Source organism: Schistocerca gregaria, chromosome 3 (genome assembly GCF_023897955.1).
Source record: "Schistocerca gregaria isolate iqSchGreg1 chromosome 3, iqSchGreg1.2, whole genome shotgun sequence".
NCBI lineage: Eukaryota > Metazoa > Arthropoda > Insecta > Orthoptera > Acrididae > Schistocerca > Schistocerca gregaria.
The window spans coordinates 734,402,428-734,415,232 of NC_064922.1; the positions used below are offsets into that span (position 1 = coordinate 734,402,428).

The window sequence follows — 12,805 nt, forward strand, 5'->3', positions numbered from 1 at the left end:
GCCACCACAGGAGCGTCCTCTAACGAAATCCACGCCCTCTGCAAATACTGTCGCATCTGTGGCGCGCAGCCGCCTGCGTAAAGCTGAAACTAAATGTCCGCCCTTTGTCGATATGCTCTCTCGCGTCGCTAAAAACAAACGTCTAATGTTGCCAGACGTGTCATAATGAATAAAATGTTTTCCCCCAGAAGAAATCAAAGAGATTTATAAGATTTTATGGTAGACATTTTTCCACTGATTCTTTAATTATTGAATCCCAGAAGGTTCTCACTGGAGCCAAGATTTTTGTGGCAGAATAATCGACAGAGCAGATACGGCTGAAGATGGTTGGACGGTTGCTCACCAAAATAATGTGGTAAGAAATCACCATGATCCGGCTGAAAACCTGAAGACTCATAGAATAAGTAGTGTCCTTCTTTCCTGTAGAATGTTAGAAGGACTATGTGGAAGATGTGCAGAAAGTTTTCTGTTTGGTTGCATTCCCACTAAACTGAATCTGAGGGCATAATAAGTTCATCAATGCACTCAGTTTTATTTATTTTTCAGTTTTGTCGGCAGAGGACGTCTGTCTCGGTCTTTCCTGCAATTTGGGTCAGTAGTAAGGAGATCAATATTGCAGTTGCTGCATTTAGGGATCTTTTTTCTCGAGTCTACTATGCAATTAAAACTAGATAGAGCCCACTGCATTTCGCACATTTGGGTTCATTTTAGCAATTTTAGGACATTGTTGAAAATTGTTGCGTCTTCTACATTGCGTTGGTTGAGAAGGAAGGGGATTGAATAGCTACATGTTGTGTAGCACGCAGTTCATTCTCAAATGGGGAGCAAGTAGCCTGTCAGTTGTTTCTCTAATTTTTCTAATATTCGTAGGTCTCTGAGTGAAATGTGAGATAATGTACACCAGGAGATGATGTGCACTGCCTATACCTTTAGTTCCTCTTCCATTTCATTGTATGTGATATCATGGTCAACCTTGGTTATTACGGAGCTGAGAGTGGGTCTGTGTGGTTTCGCTTCCGTCGGAGCTTGAAACGAACCATTTGAAAACCTTCTTTGTTGTGAGAGTCAGAAGTTTCAGTATGGGAAGTTGTTCATTTGATTTATGTCGGTCAGATGTAGATTGATTAATGTGAGTGCTGTGAAACTCAGATATCGTACTTGTGACAGTTTTGTTAGTTTTCACTCTCTTTTTGGTTTCGCATGTTCAACATTGTGATTGCATGTTGGAAACAGAATGATGTAGATTTCCTAAATCCTACTCGCGAGTCCTGTACATAGCCCTGAGTTATGTGCCTTAGGCTGCGTTCACAGTGGCATCGACAAAGGTTGTCAAATGGCGTCGCCAAACGTTGCCCATTAACATCAACCGAAAGCTTCGTCACTGTGCATCCGATCTCATTCATCAGTTTTTGACTGGATCTGGAGGTTAGGTGAGAACATATTCTGTGTATGAAATAGGTTAGATTTTAACGTCCAAGGCCGGAATGGATACCACTATGCCTCTGTGCTTGGAGACGAGTGCTGCAGTGCTGCATTTGCTGCTAAAAAGACGCCGAATGCAGGTAAATAAGCTACATCTGTCTCAAAAAGAACGTCGTGAGTACTGTACACTCTGTCCTCAGTTACTGGAATTACCAGACAAGTTTTAAACATATGAGATAGACGAAAAAACACCATACCACGAAAGTTAAAAACGCTTTGACTTTGTGACGCCGCTTTCCTTCCCTCACCAGCGATTGGCGTCAAAAGGGAACATAACCTTGGAAACTAACATGCTGTCGTTGATGTTTTTCATATTTATAGCGTGTATTACGAAAATATGTAGTTTCAGTGATACACTGCACTAATGCTCTCTCCAAAACATATTGTTCAGAGTGTGGTTTATTATGCTACAGTGGCAGGATATGCAACCTCGGTGCGCAAAGGTATAGCCAATGAGGTTATGAGGTTATATTGGTTAACTTACATGGTGAAAGCACCTGTTTCTCTTATATGATGCATGGATAAAATATGAAATGTAGGTTTTTGGTTTCACAGCAGCTCATGTTATTCTAAAAATGATGACAATTAATGCAGTACTAGAAGGGTATAGAAATAATCAGATCTAGTGCACTTCACTGCTCTCTAAACTCTTACCCAGTGGATTTGAGGAAAGAAATAATAACATTCCTGGGGGCAGTATTATTTCAGATTGGGTATTGCTTTTAATAAAGAAAATCGACAATATTTCAGTGTCTTTTCGTGCACTTGCACAGCATTAAAAATTTCGTAGTACAGGTATTTGAGGTGAAAGAATGAAAGTATTAGATTGTACGGGTTACAGGCCTGGACACAGGCGCCATGTGTGGATACGAGTGTGAGATGGTGTTATCAAGCAATGCTGACAGACTGTGGTGTCAGTACACGCTGGCCGAGGTGCGCCTTCACACACACAGTAGTTGCCTTGCGTCGTTGGCTGCCTGCATGGCGGAATTATGTCTTTTTTTTTACTCTCAGTGGAACATTGACAAAGCCGTATTTGTTTGTGGTAGGACGTCAGACAAAGTTATGATGGGTCGGCATAGCGAGCACGGTTTTATAAATGTCTATACTGATATAAAGAGCTGATGGCTCGTAACTTGTAGTTCACATATTTCTGTATCTCATGGACCCAATGCCCACAATAATGCTGTCAAATACCAAGGGAGACCTTCAGCCGAGGATACAACCCTCATAAACGCCTTATAGAAGTGGTGTCAGCGTGGGGATATGCTATGGAAACCCTTCTGGAGATCCTTCTGGGATTCAATAATTAAAGAATCAGTCAAAAAATGTCTTCCACAAAATCTTGTAAATCATGATGACAGCACTCTAATGGACAGGACTTGGGACCTGGTGATCTCTTTAATTTCTTCTGAGAGAAAACATTTTATTTATTACGACATGTCTGGCAACATTAGACGTTTGTTTTTAGCGATGCGAGCGAGCATTCCGACAGAGGGCGGACATTTAGTTTCAGCTTTACGCAGGCGGCTGCACGCCACAGATGGGACAGTATTTGCAGAGGGGGTGGACTTCATTAGAGGACACTCCTGTGGCACCTGCCATTGCACTTGAGTTTCTTCGCTATTTTTACTATAAAGCCGACACCATTACAATGGTACTGGGCACTGCATATTTAAGTTTGAATAGTTTTGATCGAGCCCCTATGTGCTATGACACGAATATATACATATCTCAGCAAAATTCAGTGACCCAGATATGTGGCTGGTCTCAGTGTTTGGCAACGTTTTTCATCATACAGTGCCAGCTCACGCCTGTCATAAACTCAGTTTTTAAGCTGAAACAAAATATAAAAAACAATGCAGACAGGTATTGCAGTGAAATTTAAAATATTTAGTCACTCATGTTGATTTATAATTTTAGGAGGTAGTTTATTTCTATTTTTCAATATATATTCACTAAACACTTAAAATGCAGTCAGAGGGGCTTTTACGCAAGGGCGGCCTTTAACAACTGATGATGCAACATTTCACTGTAAAATTCATATGTTGCGATCACGGCACTCCACAGTCTGTTCACAGCTCACAAAACACACCCTTGTCTGCTCTCCTATACAACTACATTGTTCTCCACTTGATCACTTTCGAACGTTGCTACATACATAACTGGCATTCAGTAGGGCGATGGTTCAAATCCGCGTCTGGCCATCCAGATTTAGGTTTTCCGTAATTTTCCTAAATCGCTTCAGGCAAATGCCAGGATGGTTCCTGTGAAAGGGCATGGCGGATTTCCTTCCCCATCCTTCCCTAAACCGAGCTTGTGCTCCCGTCTCTAATGACCTCGTTGTTGATGGGACGTTAAATACTAATCTGATCCTCAATTGAGGCCACTGCTGTTGTCATGGCTTTACAGTATTGGCATGAATGACAGGTAAACCAAAAGACAGTTGGAGCTTAAGAGTGACTGGCGACAACACCTCCAAGATCAGGTACAGTCCTTTCCAAAACTTTTTAAACTTCTTGACCTGACTCTTTTTTAACCCTTCGTTGCACAGGTAGACAATATCACTGACTCAGTACTGTGGAGAAACCTCTTGGCGATCCTGTTGTTTCGCTTGCTGGTGAAAAGATCGACCATTCCACCATTTCACTTCCTTCCATGCCTTCTTTAGCTTGTGCTCTAATTCCTTCATATGTTCATTGTTGATTCCAGTGCTTGATCGTGCAAAGTCCAAAAGTGAATGCATCCTTCTTCCACATACAATTTCGTATGGACTGATGCCAACTGATGTGTGCATTTTTGCACTGTAAGAACTCATGACATACACAAGCCACACATGATATCTACTTACTTAGTGGCTAACCATCTTAATGATTGTTCTATGAACTCGCTCAATGCACCATTTCTTCTGGATGTGCTGCTGTAGTTCTTCGTTGCGTTAATTGCGTTGGCTTACAAGTCTTTTTTAGGAATTCATTCATGAAATTTGATCCTTGGTCACTGATTATGCTTAATGGTGATCCAGACTTTAGAATCCTTTCTTTTACAAAAACCTTGGCCACAGTCTTGGCACTCTAATCAGGTATTACTATCATGAGAAGATACCTGGAGAAATGATTTAACATGGTCAATACGTGAAAATCTCTTCGGGTTTGCTGCCGGATCCTAAAATCAACTTGACTCGATATTTCGGCGATCCAACTGGTCGCCATCTTCAGGAGAATGCTGCTTGCTGATGAGTCCCGCTGAGAACTAACGCCTGGCTGCAAAACGACGTCCTATATAGTCCACCGTGCAGTACACGGCGCGTGCGCCGACCGTCACAGTTGCTGCCCTCCAAGACAGGGAAGGGGCGCCGCCCCTGGTAGAACTTTGCGGCAACTATATATCGCACTCATGGTCGCACTGAAGAACGTTCAATTTTGATGCGGGATAGTACCGGATTCCACGTCCTTCTAAGAGGAAACCCCTTGTCTCTATTGATTAAATTATCCGCCAACCTAATTTCAATTGCCTCTTTATAAACACTATTCCAAAAACTGGAAATGTTGGCAACTACCACCGTTTCGTCATATTTCATGCCGTGTCCCTCATTTAAACAGTGTTCTGCTACTGCCGATTTTTCCGGCTGTTGTAGCCTCGTATGGCGTCGGTGTTCCACACACCTGTCATGAACTGTGCGAATCGAACGACCAATGTAAGTTTTCCCACACTGACACGGAATTTTGTATACACCGGGTTTCCTAAGCCCCAGATCATCTTTTACAGAGCCAAGTAGTGCCCTAATCTTAGAAGGCGGTCGGAACACACTTTTGATGTTAAAATTCCTTAAAATTCGTCCAATCTTAAACGATATACCTCCTGCATAGGGAAGAAAGGCCACCGATCCATGTTCCTCTTCATGCACCTCCAGAGATGGTCCAAACTCCATAGCCCGACGAATCTGCTTCTCGGAGTATCCATTATCCTTAAAAACAGCCATCAAATGCGCAAGTTCTTGGGTTAAGCTGTCCGCGTCGGAAATGGCATATGCTCTCCGTACCAAAGTCCTGAGGACGCCACTGCGTTGATAGGGTGGATGACAACTTGTAGAATGCAGATACCGATCTGTGTGCGTCGGCTTTCGGTGAACACTGTGTCCCAAAGTACCATCTGGTTTTTTGTAAACCATAACGTCTAAAAATGGAAGCATCCCATCACTTTCGACCTCCATGGTAAATTTGATGCGGGGATGAAGACAGTTGAAATGGTCCAAAAATCGATTAAGAGAGTCACGTCCATGTGGCCAAACGAAAAACGTATCATCCACGTACCTCCAGAAGCACGTTGGTTGCAAAGCTGAAGTCTTTAGTGCCATATCCTCGAAGTCCTCCATAAATAAATTGGCGACTATAGGTGATAAAGGACTACCCATAGCCACTCCGTCATTCTGTTCAAAAAAGTTGCCGTTGAATAAAAAATATGTGGATGTCAGCACATGACGACAAAGCTTCACCAACTCTTCATCCAGTTTTTCACTAATCAAATTAAGCGACTCTTCTAGAGGAACTTGCGTAAACAGAGATACCACATCAAAACTCACTAATAGATCTGAAGGACTCAACTTCAAAGATTTCAATCGACTAATAAAATCCACCGAATTGGAAATATGGTGTTCACACTTGCCAACATATGGACGGAGAACAGATGATAAATACTTCGCCAGGTTATAAGTGGGTGCACCCAAATTACTAACAATTGGGCGTAGAGGAACCCCTTCTTTATGAACCTTAGGCAGACCATACAACCTAGGCGGAACGGCAGCACCAGGATGAAGTTTCTTACATAAATCGTCAGACAACGAACTCTTTTTCAACAGTGAAAGTGTCTTGCGTTTAATCCTTTCTGTGGGGTCACTAGATAGTTTTCTGTATGCCGGGTCGTTGAGTAATAAATCCATTTTTAGGACGTAATCATCCCGCGTCATTACAACCGTGGCATTCCCCTTGTCAGCTGGTAAAACTACTACTTCATCATCATTCCTAAGGGAACGAATGGCTGCTCTCTCTGCGGAAGAGATGTTATCCCGCGGTGGCCGAGCCCGACGTAATGTGTGGGACACTTCTTGCCTTATTTCTTCTGCTTGGTCCTCAGGTAGGCTGTGTATTGCTTGTTCTACAGAGCATATGAACTCTGTGACAGGAAGACTCTTGGGAGTGGGCGAAAAATTTAAGCCTTTCTCCAACACCGCCACTGTGGGTCCATCCAACGCCTTGTTAGAAAGATTAACCACAGCTGACTGCCACAAATTCCCAGGAATCGGAACTCATCAGATAGTACTCCAACCACACTCCACACACCTCCAAGGCTTTTGTGCAAGGTGTATTTATAGATCGTTTAACAATAACGTACTTAGACATTATTATGTTGTTTTATGTTACAATTACCACAAGTTAATCCAGCGAAAACTGACATCATAGAGTCCTAGTAGAAATTAAAATGAGTACAATGACAATGCACATTTCTGAAATTAACGATCTTTTACAAGTGCAATTTTGAAACATACGTACAGCTAACAATTAAGTTCTTATTATTAAGTCCAGAACATTCTCGAATATCTTTGCTTAATTTAATTAATCGTGCAATTTCAGTAAACTATTTTGAGCTGGTAATATTTCTACAACATTAAAATTACAATTCAAACGTTCAAAATGACTTTTACAACATTTGAAGGCTAAAATGGGGAATAGTTATGAACATCACAAAATCTGTAAGTCGTGTTACAAAGATTTAATGAATCATTCTAACATTATTTATGATACAGATTGTCTTTCTGAATTAGGTTATGTCTCTGGTTTAACAAATAGTCTCTAGTTTTCATAATATGTGGACATTGCACTGAATTTCTCTATAGAATGTTCCGGAAACATTAATTACAAGTTTAATTACAGATTTTTAGGTGGTGATTTCCATAAGAATATGTTGTCCTGACTTGCAAAGATACATAAATGCTGAGCTTTTCCAAAATTAATGGTTTGTACAGTTAATTTGTGTAATGGTAAACAATGAATTTTACTAGTTGAATTATAATTACATAACTGAATGAAAAAGGTTACTATCATTTATACACTATTAACACTGATTCCAGAACTTGTTCTTCGTCTTCAAAATATCCCGAAATTCATATCAAAGTGATAATGACTTATCCTAACTGTACTTTACTTTACCTGATTAAGAACTTACATTAATTGGTCTGTGACACATTTTAATATTTTCGTTTCAACAATTTCACACTGTTGCACTAAGTGATCTTGTTAAATAAGTGTCGATATACACTACTCACATCTGTTTTACTGTGTACCGCATACTACAAAACTTGCCGTATCGGGTATTCCACATGACACGATACAGCCTGTTTTGTTACAAGGCGTATGTCAAGTAACCTAAATGACTGGCATTCAATATACGTGTGAAAGACAAACATAAAGTTTAGTGTAAGATACTCTGAACGCCTAAAACATACAACATTTGCAAACCACTTTATGTAACAGAATCACCACCCTATTGCCATAAGAACGACGCCAGTAAGCATAATAACAATTTGTAGACAGCTAATGTCCACATACCACAACCCGAAAAGGTCCACTTAAGTAACTTTAAGCAATAGATAAGCCATACTTGTCATTTAATAAATTATTTTTCCAGTCTATAATCCACATCTAAAATTTCTGATAAAGATTTTGCCCACTTCTGGTTTCCAATAAACCTGCAATTTCATTCCATAGATTCTGAACTGTATCCCACTACCCTGGTTATGTTATATTTTGTGCACAGGATGCCACAAACTCTTCCTTTGTCTAAACTTATCAGTTTCTCACAATTCATGTTTCCTGTCATGTCAGCCATTATTACAACAAAAAAAAACTGATTTGACTTTCACAAGTTGTCATCCAAAATATTCATGTTCGGACTATGAGGTCTGCTACATTGTGACCATGCATGTAGTGGTGTACTGATTTGAAATGATCGGCTGTCTTTGAATGATGTCAGTCACCGGCAGACTCCAAAATTGGTTCCACTGTGACCACAGCCTTAGCCTCAGCAGATGCTGGCTGAACATTCCGTAGATAGCTATGAATTATTCCACATTTTGATCATGTACTTTTAAGCATGCATATAAAAAAATATTGGACTTTCAAAGTTCTAATTGTTACATAAATGGATTCAAAAGTATTATTGCACATTAGACTGCTATGAGATTTTTCCAAAATGATAATACCTACATCCAGTCAATGAGATGTAAACTCTTTTTCTACATACTTAATTACTTGTTTACATGTACAACACCATTATAATGTCCCCAGAAATCTGCCAGCGTCCAAAAAGATCAGGCTCTTGTCGAGGAACTTATATTCGCTGGTTTTTTGATGGAGAAGAATGTACAGAATTCAGATATGGTGGCTGCCGAGGAAATAGGAATAATTTTGAAACCAAAGAAGAATGTGAAGAAGTATGTATGTCTAACATGGGTAAGTAACAATAAACAACATTTTATTGATACCTTCCGTGTTACTTATAGAGTTCACACGCAAATAAATACAGTACTGTATATGAAAATCAGTAGAACTTCATCTCAAGCTGCGTGAAACATCAGTTAGCTTCTTAAGATTTACCTAACAAGCAAATGAGCCCCCATAAATGTAAATACAACTGTTGGCAAATTGATAACTTTCAGACATACATTTTTTTTTCCATCTAAGCTAGTAATTCCATTTACAGGTACACATCCATTACATCTTTTGATGATTTTAAATTTTTCATTATTATGTTATCAATCACTAACTTAAAAGATTAAATTTATGAAATGTTTATTTACTTTTTGTAGTTCAAAAAGAAATATGATAACAATAACATTGGCTGAAAATTTTAGATGATTAAAATCAGTGTTGCCACCATAAAATTGTCATAACTATACACTGATGTAACATGTGTGGCACACACTGTGTCACCCTGGCCACACACTACCACCCTTCAGCTGAGGTAATTTCTTTTTACACAGTGGCTCATGATAAGTGTTATAGCATGAACACTTTGGATGAACTTTATCAAACTGATACTCCAGATTTTCCCTGCCTGTGGGACACCTTGATTAAAATTCCATCTGTATTCAAGCTTATTTTCAGTACACAGAAAGAATCTTTCCAGTAGATGAAATATGATGTCTAGTAAGTTTTACTATCTGAAAACCATAAAACAAAAGATGACAGAACTATAAGGAACACCTTATAGTTAATACCACACATAAATGATCTAAAAATCTTGGACCCAACTACCCATCTCTCTTTTGACATGGAAGATATGTATTGTAACATACCAGTAGCAGAAACAAATGAAATCATAGAAGAAACACAACTTCCAGAAAGAAACATCAAAGAAATATGCTAGTTGTTGAAACTGATAATGGACCAGAACTGCTTTCAACTTAATTCTGAATACTGTTTATAGAAGATGGGGCACCAGTGTCAGGTGCCCCAGTAAACCTTTTCATGAACCATATAGAAGATCTCATTTTTGAAAACGTTATCACAATGAATTGCAACATAATTTTTGGCTCAGATACAGGGATGTTATCCCTTAATTAACTGATGAACCACTAGCAAAAATTGACAAGTTGCATGCAGATTTATTTATTTATTCATCTGTAGTACAATATATATTGTATGGATGTCATATAGTGTTTGTACAATATTTCTTACTAAAATAAACATTCCTCTTATGATATGCATAGCTCCTATACTTCTGCTTTTCTAAACATGTCATAAATTGTTACATAGTGCAATGTTTATGAATATTAAGTTACTATCTGATAAGATTCACAATGGAAAAAAAACATTACAACCAGATAAACATCTTAGACATAACCATTAAAAAAGAAAACAGTCAGCTTAGATTTTAAATTTACTTAAACCTACAACAACCAAGTCAGTCATACATCAGATTTCAAACCACGCACACCCACAGAACTAAGCAGCACTTAGAAACGCTTCATAGACTTAACACAGTACCACTCAGCACAGAATTGTATATCACACAAATAGAAATAAACAATGGGTACAACAGTAATATTGCTAAAAAATTAAACATAAAATAAATAATAAATACAGTCATCATACATACTCAGCCACAAACAACAGCAATAAAACACCACACAAACAAGCAGTAATGACACAAAGAATACATGAAAACAAGAAAGAAGATTCAAGATGATACATATTGACATACAAGCACAAAGTCACACAGAAAATAACATTTTCAAACAAAGCATGAACATAGCACTCAAAACATACAGTTCAATCCAAAAGTACATTCTAAAAATGAGCAAAGACACACACATCTACCAGAAAGCAGGAATATTCTAACTACAATGCAACACATATGATGGAAGGTATGTTGGACAAACCAGCAGAACATTTGAGACCCAGTACAAAGAATATACCATAGCATGGAAAAACAGGACAAATCATTCAACTTTTGCAGAACATTTAAGAGAAAATAATCGCAAAACTAATACAAGAGAGGTAGATATGACAAGACCCAGTACAAAGAATATACCATAGCATGGAAAAACAGGACAAATCATTCAACTTTTGCAGAACATTTAAGAGAAAATAATCGCAAAACTAATACAAGAGAGGTAGATATGACAACAGCTAGAAAAAATATGAAAGATACCACCTAATCTTACAAGAAAAATAATGCATACATAAAACAAAGGCTGAAAAAGAAGCTACTACTAGATGATCAAGTGAATATGACTAACCACTCACTGTTTACATAGACTGATCATAAAAAGGATCGAATCCCAATGGATGATAACAAATCCCATCCTATTCCTTTCCTACATAGGGATTGAACATACAGCTTCAGTTATAAGGTTTTTTTAATTTTTCAGTACTTAAACATGACCAGTTTGGACTCTCTCCGAACAATATAAAAATAGATAAAATAAAGAATAAATGAATAAGAATTAAAAATAATAATAAATAGATAAAGTAAAAACAAAAAGTTAAAAACTAAGTATAAAAAGAGTACACAAACAAACACAGTCAAACAATAAAACAATAATATCAAAAACTGAAGAACGTAGAAAATTAGGTGAACTGATAAGGCAAAGAATGAGGAGGTTCTCCGCAGACCCAGTGTGGGAAGGAACATATGGGAAACACTGACAAAAAGAAGGGACAAGATGATAGGGCATCTGTTATGACATCAGAGAGCAACTCCTATGGTGCTAGAGGCAGCTGTACTGGTTAAAAACTGTAGAAGAAGACAGACTAGAATGCCTCCAACAAATAACTGAGGTTGTAGGTTGAAACAAATGACACTCTAGACACAGAAAATGGCAATTACAGTGCTGTGGTTTGAAAATAGCAACCGTAAGAGAAACTGCAAGCTTTCAACCAGTTATCCAGATGAGACAAAGGTGTTTTACTTACATATTATGAACTGGAAGCTAATCTGTAAGTAGAATTCCATTTTATTGTAAAAACTTAAATGAATTGTTTTAAATTTATAACCTGTAGTTTCCTACCCCAGGATATCTCAGTATGAGATAGTACACTCTTTATTACCAAATATCCCTGTACTGCAGAATAAAATAGTGTGACACCTGTGTGGCAGGTGAGGTGCAGTGAGGTCAAAGTCATTACAGATATCAGTCAAAGCAGCAGAGCAGTGTTTATGCTGGCTAGGACATCCACATACATGAGTGGTTCCCATGTCATCATGTAGGGCTATCAGCCCTAAAGCTGTGTGGGTGGTCATCAAATCTAATAACCGTTTAAATTTTGTGTCGATTTGTTTGTGCTCTCTGTAGATTAATTCAGACGTTCTTTGCATAACAGTTTTTAGCATGGATAGGGACTGCAACTGCTGTATTTGGATGCAGGCTGAGTTGGCATTCCTTTGCTCCCAACTTCAGACAGTGTTGGCTTTGGTCACACAGCATGAGGCTGTTGCCAATGGGCATCACTGTGGGGGTCCAGATGGGGGATTGTTGGGGACGGCCATCTCATCTTACGAATCGGACTACGACTGTGGCTGCCCAGGATACTGCCCACATTGAGGCTGATCCCTCACCTGTGGTAGAGTGGGAGGTCGTCTCAAGGTGTGGCAGGGGGCAAAAGACATTCTGGATGGCTGAACGGAAGGCCTCTCCAGTTTGTCTGACAAACCGGTTTCAGGCTCTGTCTCCGGCTATTACTGATGTTCGGCCAGAGATGGCTGCTTGTCCTGTTCCAGAGGTTGCCCCTCAGTCTGCATGATCCGGGCAGTTGCAGAGGGT

At 39.0% G+C, this 12,805-nt stretch overlaps 1 protein-coding gene across 4 annotated transcripts in view; it reads left to right on the forward strand.

The window, feature by feature from the left end:
- Positions 1-12,805, forward strand: part of LOC126353778 (spondin-1-like) — a 577,109-nt gene that overhangs the window by 400,077 nt on the left and 164,227 nt on the right. For all 4 annotated transcript variants that reach the window (XM_050002859.1, XM_050002861.1, XM_050002863.1 and 1 more), the window contains exon 12: positions 8,826-8,990. In XM_050002859.1, coding sequence (XP_049858816.1) covers positions 8,826-8,990 — 165 coding nt within the window. The remainder of the gene's footprint in view (positions 1-8,825; positions 8,991-12,805) is intronic.